At 35.4% G+C, this 26,302-nt stretch overlaps 2 protein-coding genes across 2 annotated transcripts in view; one reads left to right on the plus strand and one right to left on the minus strand.

The window, feature by feature from the left end:
- Positions 1–25,375, plus strand: part of SUGT1 (SGT1 homolog, MIS12 kinetochore complex assembly cochaperone) — a 53,724-nt gene extending 28,349 nt beyond the window's left edge. The window contains exons 11-13 of the mRNA XM_054586399.1: positions 1,173–1,263; positions 4,753–4,934; positions 20,592–25,375. Of these exons, the coding sequence (XP_054442374.1) occupies positions 1,173–1,263; positions 4,753–4,934; positions 20,592–20,693 (375 nt within the window). The 3' untranslated portion in view covers positions 20,694–25,375. The remainder of the gene's footprint in view (positions 1–1,172; positions 1,264–4,752; positions 4,935–20,591) is intronic.
- LOC129080898 (eukaryotic translation initiation factor 1-like) lies at positions 7,852–8,498 on the minus strand. Its single transcript, XM_054586400.1, has one exon. It carries the CDS (start codon positions 8,373–8,375, stop codon positions 8,034–8,036), a length of 342 nt encoding a protein of 113 aa, XP_054442375.1. The 5' UTR covers positions 8,376–8,498; the 3' UTR covers positions 7,852–8,033.
- Positions 25,376–26,302: the final 927 nt, after the last annotated feature.

Below are 26,302 nucleotides of genomic sequence, written 5' to 3' on the forward strand. Positions count from 1 at the left end.
TCTATACCATCCATTCATGTCGGATGAAACTATTGAGGCGTATTTGTTAAGTGTTTTATTAAGGTATTATAAAATGCTAATTTTAAGTTTTCTCTCACTAAATGCAGGTTTTAGAAAGATTACCAATAATTCCTAATTTAAAGTAAAAGAGGCTTTTAGAATGTTGGTAACGTTTTAATAAGTGACCTTAGTTTAGCATTCAGAAGCTGTTCATAGTCTGCCCTACACCTTTTATTTCCACCCGTATTTTTCATTGTTCTAACATAAATCCTGGACTTGAGGCCAAGTAGTCTCCTCCCTACTCCCTGGTATGCACAGTGCCCTTTCATATCTCATGGCTCCAGTTTTAGGCTATTCCTTTTGCTTCTGGAGACCTACGCTGTCCACCATAGCCTATGCTCCTTCTTCTCACAGTTCTTCACAGGTACCCTGAAACCTTACCTGTTCACATCTAGGTGTGATGTCTGCTGAGCTTTTAGAATATTTATTTGCCTCTCGAGTAACTTTCAAGTGTCTCACATACCTCCAAATGGTCAAGGACATGTCTTGAGTATTTAAAAAATCCCCACATCCCTTGCTCATAGTGAGTGTTTAATAAATATTGAACAAATGATTATGAAAATGTTGGTATTGTATTTTTTTTTATACAGTGGAATGAGTTTATTTTAAAACAGTTTAATGTATATATGCATATGTAGTGATTTTAGAACAGGGTTTCTTGGTGGGGGCACTGTTGCCGTTTTGGGCTGCATAATTATGGGGGTTTGTGTTGTAGGATATAGAATATTTAGTAGCACTTCGTATTCTCTCCTCACTAGATGGCAGTAGCACCCCTCCTCCCCACCCCTGTTGTGTGACGACCAGCTATGTCTCCGTATCATGCCAAATGTCTCCTGGGGGTCAGTATCACTCCTGGTTGAAAACACGGCTTTGGAAGGAAAAAAAAACAAGGATTTCAAGATTCTTCTTAATTGTAGTTTATAATGTATGTATGTTTTTGAAGGGCTTTTAGGTAAAAACAAATGTTTCAGAAGTCTTCAAATTTATCCGTGTGTAATCTAATGAAACTGAAGGACACTATTAATTCTTATAAAACTTTGATGACTTAAGAAAATTGCAATTTTGTGTGTGTTTTACTTTAAATAATGGATTTTATTTAATGTTCCCTCCAGATTGAAATTAAAATGAAAAAGCCAGAGGCTGTGAGATGGGAAAAGCTAGAGGGGCAAGGAGATGTGCCTAAACCAAAACAGTTCGTAGCAGGTTTGTTTTCTGGCCTTGATGAGCTTTAAATTCAAATTGTGTTACACAGTTGAAATTAAATAGTAATGAGCATTCTTTCTGCTTTCATTATTTATGTTGCCAATATAAGATACATCTAGTATAATAAGGTTGCTCTGTAATGAATACAAATTAGCCTTTTCTTTTGAAGGTCCAGGCTTAAACTCAAAGAGTATAAATGAATGGCAGCAAAAGTCCAGAGAGAATTGGAATTTATTGTTTACCTTGTCAGTTTATGACACTAGTTGGGGGTTGTTTGGTTTTTTGTGTTGGCTTTTCCTGTTGCTGCTTTTTGGGTATTAAGTGAATTTGTGATTTACTGATACATTTCTTCCTCTTCCCTCTCCCTTCTTTCTTGTTCCTTTCAATTCTTATATTGTCAACTGTAATTTCCTGGGATATCAGGGCTTCACTGAATATCTTACCCATTTTATTATGTTGCTAATATAGAGATGGAAGCAAACAAGTAATGAATGCCTAAGGAAAGCCTAGAAGAAAAGTATAAAAGTAGGGTTCATATGTTTAACCTTTTAAGGGACAGACTATGTTAAGGTCAATACTAAGCATATACAATAGGCAGGTATTTCCTAATGGCATAATCTGTAGGACACTGTTAGAACTATAACCTAAGACTATATTTTACAGCAGTGGCTGTAAATGAATGAATGGGAGAAATAACTTTTTGATTAGAGTTAATGCTTTGATTTAATGATTGACATGAGGTAATATTATGTTTCAGCTACTTTTAGATTTTTTACTGCTTTCTTCTTTAACAGAAAACACATTTCCTTGTGGCAGCTTTTAGAAAATACAGATATAGCTAACAGATCATTCATTTTATTATTTCTATTTTGACATAATTTTAGATTCTCATAGAAGTTGCAGGAAGAGTTCCCATGTACCCTTCACCCAGATTCCTTGCATGATAATATTATAACTAAGCTGTAGAATAAGTAGCAAGACCAGGAAGCCAACACTAATGGATAATTTTTAAGAATGAAATTTTGGCTTGGATAATTAATGAAATTTCAAGTTGATATTTAAGCTATTTAATTAAGGTTCTTCCCGTTTTATTTGAAAGACATAGTAAAAATGTTATGTGCTTCTATTAGGGCTGATTCCTAGAGATTTTGGGGCTGAGATTTATGTATAGCTCAAAGTATTTGTTAAGAGAAACACTTTAAATGTATCTCATTTAATTCTAAGAACAGCCCTGTATAGTAGGCAGTCTAGTATTATTTCTCCTGTTCTATGATCTCAGGAAGGAAAAACAACTTGTTTAAGATCACCTAATATTTTTTATTGTCTAGGACTAAACCCAGGTCTTCAGAGCCTGGGTCTGGTTCTTCTGGTAACCTCCTATATTTTACTGCTTGTTGCTGCATTTTCTTTCTAACAGTGGAAAGTCTCTGCTGACATGAGTATCTTTGCAGTTTTTTGATATTATAGTGAGTGAACAAGAAAGTTGGGTTACTCATCTCTCAGTAATTCATCTACTACTATCTGTGGATGTTAAAATTTTTCTGAGATCACCTATAAAGGTTTTCTTAGTTTTACAGACTTTCTAAATTCAGTGCTTTGCATATTCATAAAGATGCTCTTCCTCCTGTCCTATTACATTTTTGTAAGGAATTAATATGCTTGTCAGATTTCTGTGTACTGCAAGCTGCAGACAGCAGATAAGGGCACATTGCTTAGCATATCTGGGCAGTGGAGATTAGAACCTGTGCTCCCATTCTTCTGGGAAGTCTGCATTAGGATTAATTAAACCCATGTTTCCTAGGCTCTTAATTTTCACGGCAATTAAAAAGAAATTTCCTTTGGGTACTATTGATAATGTACAGAGATAGAGGAGATTACTAGTAGAGGAAGGGTAGGTTGGATTTGGAAAATAGTATGCTTGTCCTTTATAAAACCGTGTGGTTTGTTGTGACTTTGTTTTGAGGTGAGAATGGGCAGGGAGAAAGTTGGTTTGTAGGTGAAGACAAAGGATGGAGAAAACAGAATGAACAATCAGTAGTTTCTCAACTCTTTTGAGGAAGGAAGTATAGAGAGGCAGTAGTTGAAGAAGCACGTTTAGATTAGCATTAATGTGTCTTAATATATTGATAGGGAATCTTTGAATTGGGGTTTTTTGGGGGGTTTTTTTTTTAAGCTCTATAGCTGTGTTGTCCATTATAGTAGTTGCTGGCCTCATGTACCTCTTAAGCACTTGAAATAAGACTAGCCTGAACTGAGATGTGCTCTAAGTGTAAAATACATTTTATTTTTATTTCATATTGAAATGATATATTTTGGATCTATTAGGTTAAATAAAATATATTATTAAAATGCATTATACCTCCTTCTTTCTAGTGAGGTGGCTACTAGAAATTTCAAGATTATATTTGTGGCTCACATTGTGGCTTGCATTGTATTTCCATTGGGCAGTGAACAGAATTGCTTTTCTATTTACTAGGTAGATTAGTTACTTTTAAATTATTTGTGTACCAAGATCTTGTTCCGTTAGTCTTTGGGGCAGCCTTGACAGTGCTCTGAGTCCCTGGGCTGGTAGTCCGTGAGCTGTGAACAGCCTCGATTTATTTGCTGTGTGTGCATGCAGTGGGCGCTAAACTTTAGGTTGCCCCCATATAATACTGTTCAACGTTCAGGAATTCCTTATTATCCCCTATTTAAGTAATCTAATATTTTTAATGTGGGGAGAGGATAAAGTCTTAACTCCCTGCTGAATGGCATGGATAATTATTTATATTTTTAGTTTATTTCTACTCTAAAAGATAAATATCTCAGAAAAAGCCATCTTTATTATTTAATTTTTAAAAAAGACTTTATTTTATTTTTAGACAGAGGGGGAGGGAGAAAGAGAGGGAGAGAAACATCAATGTGTTGTTGCCTACTCCGGACCTCGCCCACAACCCAGGCATGTGTCCTGACTGAGAATCAGACCTGCAACCCTTGGGTCCTCAGGCCAGCTCACACTCAATCCACTTAGCCACTCCAGCCAGGGCCAAAAACAAAACAACAAAAAAATACCCCACATTTTTTACATTAAAGTCTTGTTTATAAGAGAAATTTCTTAATAAGCAACTTTTTGAAAAAATACTAATTTTAGAATTATTTGTACTGTCTTTGCAACTTTTCTGTAAATATAAAAAGTTCTTGTATACTTCTCACTGAGTTTCCATTATTAACACGAGGAATCTCTTTTTAACCTAATTTTGCCTAATGTACCAAAAGTTTGCACTTTATTGAGTTAGTTTATTCAAAAGAAAGTCCTCAGTTTTACATTATGTTGATACGGTTTTTAGAAGTGTAAATTTAATTACTGATGTGTGTATCAGAAAGATACTTATTTCAAACATGAAATTCAATCACCTCTTATTTGTTAAGGTGTTCTGTACCATGGTCACAAAGTTGAAATAGTCTTGGCATAATCAACATGTTCATTAATTACTACTTTTTACTCCATAGATGTAAAAAACCTATATCCGTCATCATCTCACTATACAAGAAATTGGGATAAATTGGTCGGAGAGATCAAAGAAGAAGAAAAGAATGAGAAGTTGGAGGGAGATGCAGCTTTAAACAAACTATTTCAGCAGATCTATTCAGATGGTTCTGATGAAGTGAAGCGTGCCATGAACAAATCATTTGTAAGAACATGAACTTTAAAAAATATATCATGGTAGTAAATTTCAGAAATTTTAAAAGGAGACCTTTTTGAATAGAAATTGTCTGAACATTTCTCCTTGCTCTTAGAGTGATTATTGAGGATGTTGGATACTGGTGGAGGATATAAGAAACAAGCAGTTAATGCCAATTTTTTTTTTTTGTATTACTGAATTAAAACTGAAAAGGCTTAAGAAATACCAAGGTTACAGTGGGTGAAATGAAGTTACTCTAGTTGGGTTTATCACAATAGCTAAATGAGCCTCCATTGTTTACCTTTTACTATCAGGTATAGAGTCAGTGTCAGAGATGAGGAACAGAAAGGGAAACTTACAGAACAGTGTTTGGCAAGTGAAGGTTCACATTAATTTTTCATTGGTTAATAGTTTCTCTATTGATTAATAAAATTCAGGCTTTTTGCCAGGGTAGCATTAATGCTCTCTAAATTAGACCTCAAGTTCTGAGATCTTAATGACAAGTCATCACTCTAGAACTGTGAAGATTAATTTGCTTGAAAATGTAATCATTTGATTATTACCAGTAGAAAATGTTACTTTCTTAAGGCATTTGTATTTACAGTAGAAAGTTAAAATTAACATTTAGTAATTAAAATTAATATTTAGTTAATCAGTGTGTTTGAGGTTTAAATATTTCCCATAAGTTACCATGTGGTAACTGGTTATGATTGTGCTTTTCACTGTTGACTTAGAAAAATTTTATTTTAATTAAACTTCCTTTTGAGATAGTTGTAGATTCACATGCAGTTTTAAGAAATGAGGGAAATTCCTTGTTTCCTTTATAGTTTGCCCCTGTGGAAACATTTTACAAAACTGTAATACAGTATTACAACCATGATATTGACAGTTAAGATACAGAACATTTCTTTTGCCACAGGATCCTTCCTTGTTACTTTTTAGCCGTTCACATGTCCTTCCCACTCTTCCCCTTCCTTAACCCTTGGCAGCCGCTGTTCTGGAAAGTCATTGTCGGGTGTGTAATTTGCAGATATTTTCTCACAGGCTGTAACCTGTCTTATCATTTTCCTTATGATCTTTTGCAGAGCTAAAGTATTTAATTTTACACTTGATCTTAGCCAAAAGGCCAAGAAGTGATAAAACTATTTAATTTTGATGAAGAGTAATTTGTCAGTTTTTTCTGTGGATCATGCTTTTAGTGTCAAGTCTAAAATTCTTCCTAGTTCTGGATCTCAGAGATTTTTTCCAATATTTTTTTCTTTCAATAAAAGTTTTGTATTTTTACTTACTACATTTAAGTCCATAATCCATTTTGAATTATTTTTTATATAAAATGTGAGGTATAGGTTGAGGGGTTGGTTTGTTTTAGCTTATGTATGTTCCGTTGCTCCATATGTTGAAAAGATTGTCCTTTTTTAAAAAATGTAATCTAATCTTTATTGTATTTTTTATATTATCGTTTAGACCCCTTTTACCCTCCTTACCGCTGCAGTCACCACACTGTTCTCCACGTCCATGAGTCCTTTTCCCTTTTTGCTCAGTCCCTCCACCCCCTAACCTCCCCCTCACTCCTACCCCAGCTGTCGTCCTGCTCTCCATCTCTGGGTCTGTCCCCATTCTCCTTGTTTGTTCAGTTTGTTCATTAGATTCCACACATGAGTGAAATCATACGGTATTTTATTTCTCAGACTGGCTTATTTCACTTAGCATAATGTTCTCCAGGCCTATATATAGTCACAAAGGGTAAAATTTTCCTCTTTTTTACTGCCAAGTAGCATTCCATTGTGTAAATGTCCCATAATTGTTTTATCCACTCACCTACTGATGGACACCTGGACTGCTCCCTTATCTTGGTGATTGTAAATACCACTGCAGTGAACCATAAAGGTGCTTACGTTCTTTCAAGTTAGTGATTTGGGTTCCTTGGGATATATTCCCAAAAATGGGATAGCTGGGTCGAAAGGCAGATCCATTTTTAATTTTTTGAGATCTTGCCATACTGCTTTCCACAGTGGCTGCAGCAATCTGCATTCCCACCAACAGTGCAGAAGGGTTCCCCTTTCTCCACATCCTCACCAACACTTGTTGTTTGTTGATTTATTGATAATAGTCATTCTGACAGGTGTGAGATGATATCTTGTTGTGGTTTTAATTTGCATTTCTCTGATGATTAGTCACATTGAGCTTGTCTTCATATGTCCATTAGCCATCCATATTTCCTCTTTGGAGAAGTGTCTGTTCCGGTCCTTTCCCATTTTTTAATTGGGTTGTTGTTTTGGTGTTGAGTTTTGTAAGTTCTTCATAAATTTTGGATATTAACCTCTTATTAGATGTATCAGCAAATATGTTCTCCCATTCTGTGGGTTGTCTTTTTAATTTTTTGATGTTTTCCTTTGCTGTGCAAACCTTTTTGGTTTGATGTAGTCGCATTTGTTTAGTTTTTTCTTTTGTTTCCCTTGCCTGGGGAGATATTGCTGATAAAAAATTGCTACAAGCCGTATCCGAGATTTTGCTGCCTATGTTTTCTTCTACGATTTTTATGGTTTCAGGTCTAACATTTAAGTGTTTGACCCATTTTGAATTTATTTTTGTGTGTGGTGTAAGAAGGTGGTCTTGTTCCATTTTTCTACATGCATCTGTCATATTTTCCCAACACCATTTATTGAAGAAACTACTTTTAGCACATTGTGTGTGCTTGCTTCCTTTGTCACATATTAATTGACTATAAAGTTATGGGTTTATGTTGGGGCTCTCTATTCTGTTCCATTGATCTATGTGTCTTTTTTTATGCCAGTGCCATGCTGTTTTGATTTATGGCCTTGTAGTATAGTTTGATATTAGGCGGTATGATTGTTCCAGCTTTGTTCTTCTTAGGATCGCTGTTGCTATCTGGGGCCTTTTGTGGTCCCATATAAATTTTTTCTTTTTTTTTTTTTGCTCTTTTCAGTTTATTGCATGAAGGAGTTAACACTAGTCCAAGTTAAAAGCAGACCCCAAATGGTTACATTATACAAGCTGTGAGGTTTTTAAACTTGTGACAAGGGACAGAAGGGGAATTCTACTCATTGCAAGGAAATCCTCACTTAAGCTTCAGTGAGCCAAAAGCACTTAAAACCTATGAACCTTCAGCTGGTCATCCTTAGCCAGTCCAATCTCTACAAGGAACTGGCATATGTTCTTGCGCTGGTCACCCTGTAGCTGAATTATTTCTCCATATTCTGGATGCTCAATTACAGTACCTTTGCAGGCAAATTTCTTCTTAAACGCCTTCACTAGTTTCTTTTTATCGTAATCATCAGCGATCCCTTGGACAGTAGTAAGGGTCTTCCTGCCGTTTCTCTGTTGAATTCTTATATGGATATAATCCTCAGTGCCAGCAGGAAGCAGATCATCACCCTTACTTGCATCAGCAAAGGGGTCGAAAGAGTGGAGGTTCTGGATAGCGGACATACAATACGATTCCTTTTCCTCGGTGGAAACGGCCTGCGGAAGCCTGCGGCGGGAGAAGGTGGACGGGGGGGATGGAGTGTCGGGAAACGAGGGGGGCTCAAGGGGAAGGTAGCTGAGTCCTCGGTGGCGGCTCAGCAACTGGGCTGGTCCCATATAAATTTTTGAAATACTTGTTTTAGTTCTGTGAAGTACATCATTGGAATCTTGATAGGAATTGTGTTGAATCTATAGATTGCTTTGGGTAATATGGACACTTTAATGAGGTTAATTCTTCCATCCATTAACATGGTATGCATTTCCACTTATTTTTATCTTCAGTTTCTTTCTTCAGTGTCTTGTAATTTTCTGAGTACAGAAAACCTTCAGTAGGTTTATTCGTAGGTATTTTATTTTTGTAGCAGTTGTGAATGGGATTGTTGTCTTAATTTCCCATTTTGTTCATTTGTTTTGACATATAAAAATGCACCTGATTTCTGGATACTAATTTTGTATTCTACTTTGCTGAATTCATTTATCAGTTCTGGTAGTTTTTGGATGGAATCTTTGGGTTTCTCTATACAGTATCATGTCATCTGCAAATAAAGACAGTTCTACTTCTTCCTTTCCAATTTGGATGCCTTTTATTTCTTCTTGTCTGATTACTGTGGCTAAGACTTCCAGTATTACATTGAACGAGAGAAGTGAGAGTGGACATCCCTGTCTCGTTCCTGATCTTAAGGGGAATGCTTGCTGTTTTTGCCTATTGAGTATGACACTGGCAATGGATTTGTCATGTATGGCCCTCATTATGTTTAGATATGTTCCATCTAATCCCACTTTGCAGAGAGTTTTTATTATAAATAGGTGCTGGGTTTTATGAAATGCTTTTTTCTGCATCTGTTGATTTGATTATATAGTTTTTATCCTTCATTTTGTTTATGTGGTGAATCACATTTATTGATTAGCGAATGTTGTGTCAACCTTGCATTCCCAGAGTGAATCCACTTGATCGTGGTGTATAATCTTTTTGATGCATTACTATATTTGATTTGCTCATATTCTGTTGAGGATTTTTGCATCTATGTTCATCAGGGATATTGACCTGTAATTTTCTTTGTAGTGTCTCTATCTGGTTTTGGAATTGGGATAATGCTGGCCTCGTAAAATGAGTTTGGGAGGCTTCCTTACTCTTGAATTTTATGAAATAGCTTGACAAGAGAAGGTGTTAGTTCTCAGAATGTTTGTAAAATTCACCCACAAAGCCTTCTGGTCCAAAGCTTTAGTTTGTTAGGAATTTTTTTATTACTGCCTCGATTTCACTAGGTATAATCAATCTAACATTCTCTGATTCTTCCTGATTTAGTTTTGGAAAACTGTATATTTCTAGGAATTTATCCATTTCACCCAATTGTCCAGTTGGCATATGGTTGTTCATAATATTTTCTTACAGTCTTTGTATTTCTTTGGTGTCAGTTGTTATTTCTCCTCTTTCATTTCTCATTTTATTCATTTGGGTCCTTTTCTCTTTTTCTCTTGATAAGCCTGGTTAAAGGTTTGTTGATCTCATTTATGTTTTCGAAGAACTGGCTCTTGGATTCATTGATCTTTTCTATCATTTTTTTTTTTTTTTTTTTTTTTAGTCTCTATTTCATTTATTTCCGCTCTGATCTTTGTTATTTCCTTCCTTCTGCCCACTTTGGACTTTGTTTGTTGTTCTTTTTCAAGTTCTTTTATGTGTAAAGTTAGATTGTTTATTAGAGCTTTTTCTTGTTTGTTTGTTTTTGGTTTTTTGGGTTTTTTTTTTAGATAGGCCTGTAATGCTATGAATTTCCCTTTCAGGATTGCTTTCCCAGGGTCCCACAGATTTTGGATTGTGTGTCCTCATTTCAAGGTTTCTTCTGATTTCTTCTTTGACCTTTGTTGACCCATTTATTGTTCAGTAACATGTTATTTAGCTTCTGTGTCTTTACGTGCTTTTCATTCTTTCTTTTCATTGAATTGCTTTTCATCGTTCTCAAAAACCAGTTGAGCACTTACTTGTGAGTCTGTTTCTTGGTCCCTGTTCCACTGGTTTACATCTCTATCCCCTTGTTAATACTACGGTCTTGATTACTGAAGTTATATGAGTCTTGAAAGTGGACAGACTTACTCGTATTTAATTCATTTTCAGAATATTTTTATGCTAGTTCCTTTGCCTTTGCATATAAATTTTAGAATATTCTGTATGTACACAAAAATCCTATTGGGAATTGCATTGAACTTTATATTTTAGAGAGATTGACATCTTTACCATATAGAATTTTCTAACCTGTTCAAGTCTTCTTTGATTCCTTTGATCAGCATTGTGCAGTTTTCAGCATATTAGATCCTGTACATGTATTGCTATTTAACTCTTTCTTGAGTGATTATAAATGCAATTGTATATTATTTAATATTGGTTTGTTGTTAGTATCTAGAAATACAGTTGGTTTTTTTGAATGTTTACCTTAATTCTGTGAGTTTGTTGAACTTACGGGTTTTAGGAGAATTTTTCAGTAGATTCTTTGAGATCCAAAGATAGATTCCTTCTATTTTCTACATCACATTATCTTCAAATACGACAGTTGTTTTTCTTTCTGGTATGTGTGCTTTTTATCTTTTCTTGCTTTATTGAACTGGCTGGAACTTCTAGCACTGTATTGAATAAGAATGGTGAGAGTGGACAACCCCATCTTCAGGTAAAATCAGTCTTTCACTGTTAGGTATGTTAGTTTTCAGTTATTTTGCACATGCTCAGCCAAGTTAAAGTTCTGCCCTGTTTCTAGTTTTTTACAGTTTTTTAAATTGATTTAATTTCAGCTTTATTGAGGTATAATTGATATATAAAATTATAAGATATTTAAAGGATACGTCATGGTAATTCTTTTAATTTTTAAAAAAATTTTAAAATCATGTTTATTCTATTACAGTTGTCTCAATTTTTTCCCCCTTTCCCCTCCTCCACCCATTCCACCTCACCCCCACTCCGACAGTTAATTCCCACACTGTTATCCATGTCCATGGGTCATTCATACATGTTCTTTGTCTAGTCCCTTCCCCTTCATTCCACCATTGTCTCCTTCCCCATCCCCTCTGGTGACTTTCAGTTTGCTCCATGTTTCCATGCTTGTGGTTTGTTTTATTTGTTTGTTTATTTTGTTGAATAGATTCCACTTATAGGTGAGATCATATGGTATTTGTCTTTCACCCATGGGCTTATTTCACTTAGCATAATATTCTCCAGTTCTATCCATGTTCTTGAAAAGGTTAGGTGCGCGCGTGTGCCTCTCTTTCTCCCTCCCTCTCTCCCTCCCTCCCTCCCTCCCTCTTTCAAATGCAGATTGATTTTATTTATTTGTTTTAAATGTCAAAATCCATTATAAAATGTTTAAAAAATTTAAATCCGTTATAAAGTCTCAGCAATTAAAACAACATGACACCAGCACAGAAATAATCAAGCAGATCAATGAAATAAAATGAGCATTCTAGAAACAAACTAACAGTGTAATATATGATTAAATTGATATTTCAAATAAATGGGGAAAATAAGACTCAACAAATAAGGTGCATGGACCACTATTACTTGAAATAAAAGAAATATAGAGCCCTAGTTCACACATTATACAAAAAATTCAGGTGAGTTAAAAATCAAAATGTAAAATCTAAGGTGTTTTAGGAGAAAATACAAAATAATATTTTCCTTACCCTGAAGTAAAATATTCAAACCCAGAAGCGATAAAGTAAAATGTTGACAATATGGCTATATTAAACATTTAAGACTATACTGTAATATACATATAAAAAAACAGTTAAAGGACAAGGAATAGAATAGGAAAGTATTTGCAACACATCTAAGAAAGGGTTAATAGTTTTTTTTTCTTTTAGGGAAAAAAATTCTACAAACATTTAATCAAAACATGGATAAAGAATACCAAAAAGTCATTTAAAGCTTTTTAAAAATAATAGAAATAGGCAAGAAATATATAGAAACAGGTTTAATTTCAACAAATAATAAAGTAACAAAATAACACATCTTTGTCACAATCAGATTAATAAATATTAAAAATACTGATAATATCAAGCATTGGCGACTGTGAAAGGAGCTGGGTATTCTTTCATAGACTCTCTTCATCATCTTAAAGCAGTCCCGTTAGCATATCTTGCAGTGCTGGTTTGGTGGAGGTGTAGTCTTTTGGCCTCCTTTTGTCTGAGAAGCTCCTTATTTCACCTTACATTTTAATGGAGAGCCTTGCTGGGTAGGGCCATCTTGGTTGCAGGCTTTTGCTTTTCATGACTTGGAATATTTCTTGCCATTCCCTTCTGGCTTGTAGTGTTTCTGTGGAGAAGTCAGCTGCTCGCTGTTATTGGTGCTCCCTGTATGTTACTCTCTGTTTCTCCCTTACTGCCTTTAGGATTCTCTGTTTGTCTTTGATATTTGCCATTTTAATGATGATATGTCTTGGAGTGGGTCTCACTGGGTTCCTCTTAAATCGGACCCTCTGTGCTTCCAGGACTTGGTGAGACTCTTTCTCTCCTCCAGTTAGGGAAGTTTTCCATCATTACTTTTTCCAACAGGTTCTCTATCCCTTGCTCCTCCCCTTCTTTTTCTGGTATCCCTATTATATGTTTATTATTACGTTTCAGGTTGTCCTGCATTTCCCTGAATTCCTCTTCATTCTTTTTGAGTCTTTTTTCATTTTCTTGCTCTTTCTGGGAGCTTTTTCTATCTTATCCTCCAGTTCTCTGATTCGTTCCTCTGCTTTCTAGCCTGATTTTGATTCTTTCCGCTGTGTTCTTCAATTCAGAAATTGTATTTTTCATTTCCTCTTGCTTCTTACTGATAGTTTCTGTGTCCTTTTTCATGTGGATGTAGGTTGCAATAAGTTCCTGGTAGTTTCCCTGTAATTTCTGGTAATTCTCTCTGAACTCACTGGTCTCATTGAGCTTCCTTAGAACCATTGTTTTGAACTCAGTATCTGATAGTTTACTTGCTTCTAATTCATTTAGTTCTCTTTATGGGGATTCCTCCTTCCCTTCAATTGGGAGGCATTTCTTTGTCTTCCCATTATTTGTAAGACCTTTTTTTTTTTTTGCTTCTGCTTCTCAAATTGATCTGTTCTTAATTTCCTGACTTTGTGGTGTGCACTTATGGTAGGAGACCGCTGTTTTTTCTTTCTGGATCTGCCTCTGATGATGTCAGATGTTGTCCCCATCTGACATTAGGCTGTCTGCTTGAGATTTCCAGGAATCTACTGTCTGTGGCTGTCTCCTTCAGTTATTAATCTAGTCACTCTGCACTCAGCAGTCAGGCTTAGACACCACAGGGCTGGGCAGAGTCCCTTCTAGGGGTGGGGTTATTGGGTCCTCTCACGCTGTTGCCTCTCAGGGTCTCACACTGGTCTGCCTGAGCAGTATGGCTGCTGCTGTATGATGGATGAGTCAGCACCAGGATCCAACCGGCTACTCTGTTTTCTCCCCAAAACCTCCTTCCCCAGTCTCCCTCAGACATCTCTAACCCACTCTGCCCCCACCTTTCCCGGAGACCAGGGTATGTGGCTGCAAATCATTTATGTGCTGGCCCTTTAAAAGGCTCTTTGCATCTCCTGCCACCTATCTCTGGTGGAGAGCAGCCCTGCCACATTTTGCAGCAGTTGTTATCTGTGTACTTTTTGGGCTCTGGTGCTATAGGCTGGAGATCACTATTATGGTATACACCCCGCTCTTCTCAGGGGGAATCCATCTAGATGTTTCAATATCCTTCTGGTGCTGCTGCCCATAGGCGCCCCGCCTGCCTTCTCAAATCTCTACCACACTCCTTACCAGTTAGGTTGTGCTGAAGCCGATTCCTCTGTCTGGCCAAGGTTATAAGGCTTCTCCTCACTGTTGTTCAGTTGTTTGTTCCAGGTGATTTCTCCACACTTTAGTTGTAATTCCAGATTGCTCCTGGGAAGAGGTCAGTTTGACTTCCATTTAGTCCTCTGCCATGTTGATTTTTCTTACTGAGATTTTTATTGTGAGTGTTTGTTGACATGTTGAATGCTTTGCCTACATTGATCAATACAATAAAGAGATTTTTCTTCATTAGCCTTTAACAGTGATGACTTACTGTGATACATATGATTGATTTCTACTGTTTAATCAATGCTGCATCCCTGGAATAATTAATAGAATTATATAAAGATGGGTTTGTCTGTTTTTCCTTTAAGTTCTTCAGTTTTTGCTTTGTATGTTTTTCTAGCTATGTTTGATAGGTATCCATTTAGGATTACTTTGTCTTCATGGTGGACACCCTTTATATAATTACATAATGTTGTTCCCTGATTTTCTTTGATATTAATATAGCCCACTTTTTTTGTCTCGATTAATTTTTGCATAATATAGCTTGTTTCATCCTTTTACTTTGATCCAGCTTATGTCATACTTAATTTGAGTTTCTTTGGACAGCATATAGTTGGGTCATGTTTTTGTTTTTGTTTTTTTTTTTTAATCTACCAGTCTCTTCATTGGTGCATTTAGACCATTTACATTTATTGTAATTACAGATATGTTAGGAGTTAATAAGTCCACTGTTTTTTGGTTTTTTGTTTGTTCTGTGTTTTGTTTCTCTTGTTTTTCCTGCTTTCCTGAGTACTTCAGTGATTTTAGGATTTCATCTTTGTGTGTTCTTTGTATTTTTAATGGATGCTCTAGATATTATATTGGCTATATTATATGTAGCTTATCATTATCTACCAGTATCAATTTTTCTTTGTCAGTTTTAGTGAAGTACAGAAACCTTACTTCCTTCTACGTCCCTTTAACCTCCCTTTTTCATAATTTTCTTAATATCTCATAATTTTCTTAATCTTTCATAATTTTCTTAATCTTTCCTGTACATACATTTAGAACCACGTCATTTATAAAGTTCATTCAACCATCAAATATCGTTTACCCATCTTATTACCTTCCTTTCCTCCTTTCATTCTTATGTTCCAAAGTTCCATCTTTGTTTCTTTACTTTTTAGAGAATTTCATTTAGGTCAGGGGTGTCTAACCCGCAGCCCAACACAAAATCATAAATTAAAATGTTAATGAGATTTTTTTTGTCACATGTCACAGTGTCACATAAAATAAACATGCATACGTTCTTGCTATTTATATGCATGTGTGGCTTCAGTTTTGTGGTGATGTGCACTTTCTAGTATGTTATCTTCCAAGCACACAGACAGTAATTGACACCATCAGATCTTGCATGTGCTCAAGGTGACTTAGTGAGGCAGTGATGATCAATATTTCAACCTACCATTGCAACGTTAGGCATTTAATCTTATTTAGAAGTCAGGTAAGCATTCTTATTTGATGATTAAATGTACTTCCACACCTTGATGGCACCTCACACATTACCCACCATGCTTTACAATCAGCCCTCCATCTCATCCTGCATCGGCAGCTAAGAGGGTTTTGGAAGGGCCCAAACCTTGCTTTCTATTTTACTTTCAATTAATTCTCATAATAAAAACAAATAAAGCCCCTTATCTTATTTTTTTTTAATCCCAGCATGGTTTTTACAACATCTCAAAAGGAAGAAGAACCCTCAAAAAGAAAAATTATGGATGAAGGAAGATTGTTTAATGAAAAATACAGATGACTACTTTTTTGTGGAGGCAAATAGTACGGGACTGTGCTTAATTTATAGCGAATTTGTGCAGGCTTTCAAAGACTGTGATTTGAAAAGGCATCATATGCAAAAACATGCTGCCAGATTCAATGTGTATGAAGGATTGTGTCATAAGGACAAGAGTGGAACCGGAGAAAAGTTTGTCTTCTCAAAAATTTTTTCAAAAAGTTTCAACTCTGGCAGATTCCATTGTAAAAGCTAGTTATGTGGCAGCATATTTAATAGCAAAAAAATCAAAACCATTTATTGATGATGTGTTTATTGAGCAGTGTATAGAAAATGTGGCAGATAAAATTTGCCCTGAAAAAAAGGAGGATAATTCTAAAACCAGTTTGTTTCACCAGACTGTAGCCAGGGGAATTGTAGAAATTGGAAAATCTATCGAAAGACGTTTGGAGAATAAAGCTGTTAATTTTAAATTTTATGCTTTGGCGATGGATGATAGCACTAATGCAGATAGGGCTCAACTTGTCATTTTTATTAGTATTGATGACAATTACAATGTCAATGAAAAATGGCTCCTTCCGTGCCATTAAAAGACAACTAAATCAAGAGATATATACGAAACAATAAAAAAATGTTAAAAGCGATTTTCTTTGTCTATTGTGAGCGTATCTGGTATAGTTACTGATGGTGCTCTGGCAATGGTAGGTAAAAGATAGGGACTTGTAAAATTAATAGAAGATGACGCAGTTGTGGCCCAAAACTCATGTTTGATGAAGTATCATTGCATAGTACATCAAGAAAATTTAGTGAATTTAACTGCTAATTTAAATGAGTTAAACATGCATCTTCAAAGTGAAAACCAACTTACCAATACTATGTTTAAAACCCTAATGGTATTCTAAATGAAACTGAAATTATGGCAAGCTCAAATTAAAGCAAACAATTTTACGCATTTCAGCAATTTGGCTAAACACAATCCTGTGAACAGTGAAAAATATGCAGCCTTGCTTTTCAATATGATACAAGAATTTGAAAACAGGTTTAAAGATTTCCAGGAAAATGCTATATTTGCGACTCCATTTTCAGTTGTCATAAGTACGCTACCTGCCAATTTTCAAATGGAACGCATGGAGCTGCAATCTGACATTCAGCTTAAAAATTTGATCATGTCTCTACTGGGCTTTATAGGTCCTATCAGAAGCAAATACCCTGTACTTCACAGTTACACCTTATTCATGTCATCGCTATTTGGCAGCACCTGTATTTGTAAGCAACTGGTTTCAAGAATGAAACACGTTAAGAGTAAAATTGGAACCAAGATATCTGATGGGCACCTTGAGAATTCACTGAGAATTGCAACTGTTATCAAACCAGATACTGATGCACTAGTTTCTCGGAGACATTGTCAGACATCCTGCACTAGTTTTATGTTGCCCTCTTTTCATTTATAATTTAAAAAATACAAAAAAAATATCAGTGATGTTTTATTACTTAGATACGTACATTTTCTATTTTAGTGATCACAAAGTGGAGGCCTGCTCAGCAATTTTAAAAGATTATTGAAAGGGCTGCTTGCATAATTAGGGTTATTATGTGAGGATGTGTTTGTTTATCTTTGGTGGCAGATATCACAAAAATTATGCATGAACCTTTTTTGGGGGGCTCATCAGTTTTTGTTAATGTTTGTATATTTAATGTGTGGCCCAAGACAACTCTTTTCCTTCCAGTGTGGCACAGAGACGCCAAAAGTTTGGACACCCTTGCTTTAGGTGTTCTTTTAGTGTAGATCACCCTGTGACAGATTTCTTTGTCTTGGTAATGACACTTTTGGGTTTATATCAATTGGGGGTTGCTGAGTTTTTTGAATCTGTAGGTTTACGTCTCTTCTCAAGTTTGGGAAATTTTCAGCCATTGTTTCATTCAGTACTTGTTCAGACCTGCTTTCTTTGTTCTCTTCTTCCTGGAACTTGATGAATCAAGTGTTAGATATTTTGTTAGATGCCACGCATCCCTAGGACTCCCCTCATTTTATCTTTTTTTTGTCTTTCAGATTTGGTGATTTATATTGTTCTGTTTGCCTGTTCACTGATTCTTTTTCTATCCCTTCTGTTCTGCTCTTGAGCCCATCCTCTAACCTTTTTATTTCAATCATTTTTTAATTCCAAAACTTCGCATTTAATTTTCTTACATCTTCTGTTTCTTTGTTGAGGCTGCTTTTTCATTTATTTCAAGCAAGTTTGTAACTTCTTGTTAAAGCATTTTTACCATGACCATTTTAAAATCTTTTTCAGATAATTTTAACAGCATCTATTGTTTTCTATTTTTTAAAAATATAATTTCAGATCTGTATTTTGCCTGGTGTTTTTCACAAGTGTCAAGTGACTTTGAGTTGGAACCTGGACGTGTTCATGTTAAGCAGTGGGACTCTGCATCTTACTTATAACGTCTGTCTTAGTTGGATTTCTCTCACAGCTAGTCTGGCAGGGGAAGTGAAGGCACTGTCTTATTACTGGTGTTTGGCCTCCTTAAACCCCTTAAACACTTGGCATCTCCTTGTCACTGCTGGGAGTAGGAGTCTGGTTTCCCACATGCTTCCATTGACACTGCAGGTAGCGGAGGAGGAGGCTTCTTTATAGGCTAGCATGGGTGGAAGTCTAGGCTCCCCACTCAGCCTTCGCTGGCCTGGGTGGGGCCACAGTTTTTTCTTTGGTGTTTAGCTGGAGTAGAGCAATTACTGTCTAAAAGTTTTCTGTCCACCTAGGCTGTCTTCATGTTTTTCTTCATTCTTTGGCTTACAGAGATCAGGCTTTTATTGGAGCTTTTTCTTTTCTTTTTTTTTTTTTTGTTCGCACCCTTTGGCATTCCTAGCTTCTTTAGCTCCAACTCTAGGATATATGAGGCAGAAAGAAAGCCCAGGGAACTCACCATTTGTCCCTTGGGTCTCAGGGTCTCTAGCTGATCTGTCATCTTATTTGCACCTTTTAGAGTCGTCTTCTGTTTATTACACACTCTCATCGTCCAAGGTTTTTAGTTGTACTTAATGAGAAGAATAAGAAAAATTATATTTACTCCATGTCCCCAGAAGAAGTCAGTCAGTCTCAGTATTGACTTTCAAGAGCCTGCTAGACAAAGTAGCAATGTGTGAAATTTCAAAGATAGATTACAGGATCTGCACCCATTTTTATACAGAAACTTTGCTAATTGTAATTGAACCATATACACCCATAAAATAAGCCATCTCTTTGGCAGCATTGACTTGGAACATACTTAGGATTGCTTCTGTCCTTGTGGGATTCAGAAAGAAACAAAATAGGCTCTACTAAGTATGATCTTCCACCCTGATTGGGACAAAAAGACCATCATGTACAATATAATCAGGGAAATGCTAAATTGCACTACAGCCCGTAAAGTGGGAAAATAAACGTCATCAGCAAATGTGATCAGTTATAAACTAAATATACTTCTTTCAGTATTCTTATGAGCAGTTTGTTACAGACTTGCCCAGTTGCATTCAGTATTGTATTTGAAGCCTACCAGGTGCAGGTGCCAGGCCATTGTGTTTAAATCTAGGATATAAGTATTAATAAAATACACTCCTTGTTTTTAGGAGCTTTAGTTGGAGCTAAGGGTGGGAAGCAGGTATAAGAAGGCAAGAAGGCAGACCTTTAAAGTTACAGCAGTGCAGTGTGATACATGTTATGTTTATGGTAATTATGCTTACACAGAAGACAGATTTCTGCAAGGGTAGAGTCCTGAATAAGAGTCAAAGAAGGCAACAGATATGGTGACATGTTGTGCGTGGGGCATAACTAAAGACATAAAAACAACTGGGGTGGAAGAAGCATCCCATGCAAAGGACCCGACGTAAGGGAGCTTTGCAGAGAGAGTGGGGCAGAGCTTATAGTGAGGTTTCAGTGTTTTTTAGTAGGGTATACATAAGTTTATACATTTGCCAGTAACACAGCTGATTATTTTAAAATGTTTAGATTCGCACTGTTTGGTTTTTTTTTTTTTTTTGCTGTAATCCAACTCAATGAATTTTTATTGCACTAGGATAACAAATGTCCAGAAAGATCTTTAAAAGTATTGATGAATATGCAAGCGTTAGTGAGTGGTATATTCAGTAAATGCTAGATAGATAACTAGTTCTTTACTTAAACACTTTGTATACCTTTGTGTGTGTACCTTGATTTTTAAAAAAATTTCAGCATAAATTTGCATATATTTGAAGTTCTGTCCAGCTAATATAGAGTTTACTTTGCCTGGTTTTTACTGTCCTTCAGAAAGAGATTACATCATCATTTTCTTTAGAAGCCAGTTGTATACTCATGTAAAGGTAGTTTTTCCACATAGACCTCTATTCTGATTAGAGGGAGGTGTGGTGCTTTATATGTGAACATGATGTGTTCCTGCCTGCCTCCTCTAGAGTTTCCCTTTCAGATTTTACAGAACATGATAACTTCCCCAGAAAACTTAAGGTTAAACCAGAATATTGTCTCGTGTTTTTATATTGCCAAGATTGCTTATATTTGGGAATCTGTGCTTAGAAGAGTTTTAGAAAAAATGGTTTTGATTATATGGTCCACGTATTAATCTATTCTTATTTCTTATTGCAGATGGAGTCTGGTGGTACAGTTTTGAGTACCAACTGGTCTGATGTAGGTAAAAGGAAAGTTGAAATCAATCCTCCTGATGATATGGAATGGAAAAAGTACTAAATAAATTAATTTGCTATTACTGTATTGCATATATTCACCTAATGCCCATTGTGTATTAATACTGCATTCTTGAATTTTGAACACTGAGTATCTTTTGCAATGATTATACCTCTTTACCTCTGTGCTTTAGGAATTATTTTCCTTCAAGTGTTCTGAGTCTAATGAAGAATGAAAATCATATTTTATCACTCTCTTCTTAGGGATTTCAGACATGCTGAAATGGAGTGAAGTATCATTTGCTTTTAGATTAGATCTATACAGTTGTGGGAGTGGAGGAATTGTTCATGGGATATCTCGGGTTATTGCCTTATTTTTGATGCAGTATTTTGTTAATAATTTATCAGACCTGGCAACTTCGGGTGAGCATAGATTTTTCAACCTCAGTGTTACAGTGTTTGCTTTTGAAAACTGCTTTTGAAATGAGTTGTAAATACAGTTTTTTTGTATGAAGAAGTTTGGTTTATTTACCTTTTTTCTTAAGTTTTTAATGAAAACTTTGAGCAATTATTTATCACAGGGAATTCCCATTTGGTTCTTTTTATGTGAAGTATTTATAATTGCACTAATGTTTGGATTCTTACCTTTCAAATTCCTTTATAAAACACAGACACCTGAGTTTAACATGCTGCAAATTTAACTATCCTGAAGGCTAACCTGTGAAGATGAAAGCAGAGAGTGATTTAGGAAAGCCCAACTTCACTTCTTGCTGCTTTTTTGCCACAGTGGGATTCCTGAAATTATAGCACTGGTGGTTTGGTTTTTTCAGGGTTTGTTATTTCTTTTTTTGTATTTTTTTTTCTTTATTAGAAAATCTCATATACCCTTGATTACTTTGGTTTCATTGGATTAGGGTAGCTGCTGAGAATATAACTTAATATGTAAATATTTAGTATCTATTTAGTAACATTTTATAGTAAGGCACTACTTTGCCCTGATATGAGGATAGAATGAATGGGAGGCAAATCAGCCATCATTTCAGCCTCTGAAAGAGTATAAATTTAGCCTCTTCTGGTCACTGGACATGAAGTGTAGGGTTGTTCATAAGGAAAATAGTGGGGTGACACCAGACCATGCCCAAACCTGTCACAGCTTTTATAAACATGTGGTAGAGGGAGGAGTTTACCTGTCTTGCCCTTTTAGAGCTACAGACTACATTTTTTTATTGTTGAACATTGAAAGAAAAGGCAAAATTAAGTTCTTGATTATCTGAATTTCTAAAATTTTCTCCTTCAGGAAAACGTTAGTGAATTCTGCGTTCTCTATGTTAAATTTTCTCAGTGCCATTAGTCCTAAGAGGTATGCAGGCTGTTGCTGCACAGGAGATGTCAGGGATGAATAGAGCACTACACCAGAGACAAGAATCCCAGATTTAGCAAGTCTCTGCCACTAAGTAGCTGTATTATCAGGTTTAGGCTTTCTGTCTTACCGGTAGTTGCTGCATCTGTAAATAATCTATAAGGTCTTAAAGTTATAATTAAAAGTAACATGAGCCCTAGCTGGGTAGCTCAGTTGGTTAGAGTATCGTCCCCAGTACACCAAAATTGCAGGTTCAATCCCTGGCATACAACAAGCAACCAATGAATACATAAATAAGTGGAACAACAAAAAGATTGATATTTCTCTCTCTCTCCCTCTCTCTCTCTCTCTCTCAACAATAAAAATAAAAGTCTGTGATTCTAAATATAGAAACATTTTTGCCACTTGGAGTAACTTTTTTCTTTGTTAAGAATGACAGTATTATAATAGAAATTTGCCTTTTTTACAAAAAATAAGTATTAGTTTTTCTTGTGTTTTAAAGAATACATTATATCTAAAGTGCTTACCTATAGGCGAGGTTTGTTTAGTGTTGTGGGATTCAGAGTTTTGCTGAGCCAAGTGGAGTTTCTAATATACATGACTTATATTACATTATAAAATGTACCAGATCTAAATATAGTACATTTATTGGTAAAGAAAGGAATTTGAAGAAGTAAGTTAGATTGTTGTCCTTTAGTACTGCTTTTTTTTTTTTCAGCATTACAATGAAAATTTTCAAGCCTCCAGAAAGTTAAAGACTTAATTTTGATTAAGAACCCCTTAACTTTATGCTCTGTTATCTTAGCTTTGCTATTAATTGGTCTCATTTTCTTTCTAGACTCCTATTTTCAGTTCTCAAATTTTGGTTCTCTTACTACTCCCGGTTAACGTTTTGTTTCTCAAAATGTATATGTTTTTCACGTAGTATTTCTTTTTAAGTTTCAGTCCTGGAATCCTTTTTTTTTTTTTCCCCTTAATCTTAAATTCTTCATCTGTTTTCCCAATTTCTATAATCACTTGCACCTTGATGACTTCCCAGAATTTTCCCACTGTCTTCAAAGAATCTCGATGGGATAATCTGCTTCTTTGAGTTCTGCTATCAAGTAACCTCTTAGGTGGCTATAAAATAGGTTTGAAACACCAGGGTCAATTTCGATAATTCTGTTTTGTATCTCATCCACTTGGAATTGGTTGCTAACTGATAATAAGTTCAGTCTTTAATATTGGCAATTACTGGCCACTTAAATCTGCTTTTTCTATCTTTATAAGAAATCGAGGGAAAAGATGGTTTGCACTGATAACTACAATTTTAAAAAAATATTCTCATTCCTTAGATTTGTGATAGTCACTAACTGCAGAAAATTGAATCCTTGTTGTTACTGACTTTCTGACTCTGGAAGAGAAGAATTTCTTACAGGCTACTACTATATGGGAAAAGAAAGAAAAGAATTGGACTATTGTATAAAAATTTTCTAGATAAATATCAATAAACATTTTAAATGGAGGTATGTTACTATTGTTATGAATAGTTTAATTTTAATTTAGTTCAATACCTAACATATTTAGTTATACTTTCCCTTTTTACCTTCCTTCTTCCCCAGTTACCTACATTATCACTTTATGTCATTGATCTCTGAGATATATCACTGACCCAGAGCAGTATTGCCTATTATTAATTTATCATCTGATCTGCCCAGTGCACTTTAATTCTGTTGGGATCTTTGTTCAGATTAGTGTGCAGCTCTCTGACTTTTAGCAATTATTGACATTTCCAAAATTAGGTAGAAAATTTCTGGGTGGATTGTGTATGTGTTTTTGTTTGCTGTGAGAGCTACTTTTCTTTGTAATCAGCTCTAGAGAAGTTTATCTTTGCACTCATACTTACTTTTACAGTCCTGTAAGAAGACAAATTCCAGTTATATCTGCCTTGGAGGGAGGAAACAAGGAAGAAAGAATGATAAAAGCTAAAAGGACAAAATAATGGTTTCTCTGTCGGGAAGTCCTGTGTAGTTTTATTTTTTTTGTTATTTTAAAATTTTTTATTTAATTAAAATTGACATGCAGTATTAGTTTCAGGTATACCTCATAGAGATGAGACATTTATATAACTTATGAAGTGATCACCGTGATAAGTCTAGTACCCATCTGACACTGTACATAGTTATTACTGACTAAATTCCTTATGCTGTACTTTACATCCCCATGACTGTTTTTATAACTGGCAGTTTACACATCTTATCCCTTCCCCTTTTTATTAAGAGGGATCATCAGTATTCATCTGGTTTCCTTTGTCTCCAACTATGCATATTCTGTTGTAAGATCATTTTATACACACCAAGAGATTTTATCTTGAAAATGTTTAGGAACATGTAGATAAATTGGAGATACTGAATTACTCACAGATGTTATTATTTGGAGTCATCCTTGTAATTTGCTTCTAAAATTACTTTAACTCTTAACCTGTCTTCCTACCTCAGTAAACTTGCCCCCCAAATTAGCTAAAATCATATCTATGCTAACCCATTAGGGAAATAACAGTGGTAGCTATTCTGTACTAGTACTTTTTATGGGCCAGGTGTTACTAAGTGCTTTATATACACTACCTCATTTATAAAACCATTGTCAAGTAGTGCTAGCATGCTGTTAATACAGGGTTTTTTTTTTAATGAGGCTAAAGTTAAGTTCTTTGCCCAAATTCATTCCACTGACAAGTGAGGAAGCTGGGATTTGAATGCAGACCTGTCAGACTCCAGTACCCATGCATTTAACAGCTGTGACTACTATTTCAGGCAGATGTTGGGTGTGCAGTGTTTTTTTATTAATAAATCAACTTTTTGACAATGAAACAGAAAATGTGCAACTTGAATTACAGTTTTTTAAAATCCTCACCTGAGGACATATTTGTTTACTTTAGAGCGAGGGGAACATCGATCAGTTACTTCTTCTATGCCTCCCGACTGGGGATTGAACTAGCAACCTAGGTACGTGTCCTGACTGGGGATTGAACCTTCAACCATTTGGTGCATAGGACAATGCTCCAGTGCCCTGAGCCACATGACCAGGGCAAGTTGAATTATTTAGTAATTCTTGTACATGGGGTGGGAAGATACTATTAAAGATGAGAATACTATCAGTTTCTTAAGTAGGAAAGCTTATCAGGAATACAAATCTCTTTCCTGTAGTTCTGATTTGTGTTGAAGATGCTGTTTTTCTCAAATCCAGATTAATTGCAGAGAAACAAAATGTCGTTACAGCTGCTGTAGGTGTAAGATTGGCACATTATGCTGATCAAATTCTCTAAATGTGGGATCTCTTGCTCTAGTTTTCATTATATAAATAAATGCTAAGATTGTTTTGTTTTTTCCCTAAATACATGTAGTAGGGTCAGTGTATCACTGATTTCTTCAATAAATTTAGAATGATTCAGGTTTAGTCCTTTGTTCCAATTGTGTTAGCATTGTATATATAATCTGAATCTTAGGTTGTCCAGAATCTTCTAAATGTTACCTTTGCTGTGCCTTCAAATTAGAATTTTTAATTCTTTCTCTGCATTGAGACTTTCCATAACAATCATATTGACTTTATTTTTTCTTATTGTTATAAAACAGTACCATTTACCCAAAGGCAATTTTTAGTTTAACAAAAAGGAGGAAAATCATCTTCAGTGCCTATATGTGAGCTTTAAGAAACCATACTCTACAATGCATCTAAATAACAGTAAATTATTGCACACAGTATGTTTAATGCTCTGTTAAGTGCTTGAAAAGGCAGTATGTATAGTGGTTGCTTGGGATCAAATCCTGGCTACATTGCTTATTAGCTTAGTGACACAGTAGGCTGGTACTTGATATCTGTGCCTTAGTTTTTCAGTCTATGAAAATGAGCTGTTTTGGGTTGAATGAGTTACTATAATTCCAAAATTATTTCTCCAAGTCCAGAGGCTATAAAAACTAAATTTGGGTGTACATCACTCAGTAGTAGTACAAAACCTGATGTGAACAATATGAATAGTCATACTCTGCTGCAGGAACCACATGTTTAATTACAAAATGTTAGCACAGATCCTGCTTAGGTTGTCACAAAGTAGATGGTATATCTATATTGTAGTATTCTGAAATCTAAAATTCTGAATTTAGAAACACATCTGGTTCCTAGGGTTTTGAAAGAATTGGGTACCTGTCTATGTAAAATGCAAAGAGCAGTGTTTAATGTTACAGATAACATCAGCTTATTGTATATGCTTTTAGACTGAGGTTTAAATGCTGTTGAAAGCCTTTTTGTTAGTTTGATTCCTGGTCAGGGCACATGCCTAA

This window comes from Pteronotus mesoamericanus, unplaced genomic scaffold (genome assembly GCF_021234165.1).
Source record: "Pteronotus mesoamericanus isolate MK-2021 breed Mesoamerican mustached bat unplaced genomic scaffold, CSHL_Meso_final contig_94, whole genome shotgun sequence".
Lineage (NCBI taxonomy): Eukaryota > Metazoa > Chordata > Mammalia > Chiroptera > Mormoopidae > Pteronotus > Pteronotus mesoamericanus.

What these genes read in the sequence shown, in the direction of transcription:
- LOC129080898 (XM_054586400.1), bottom strand. Translation starts at nt 8,375, where the DNA reads ATGTCCGCTATCCAGAACCTCCACTCTTTCGACCCCTTTGCTGATGCA.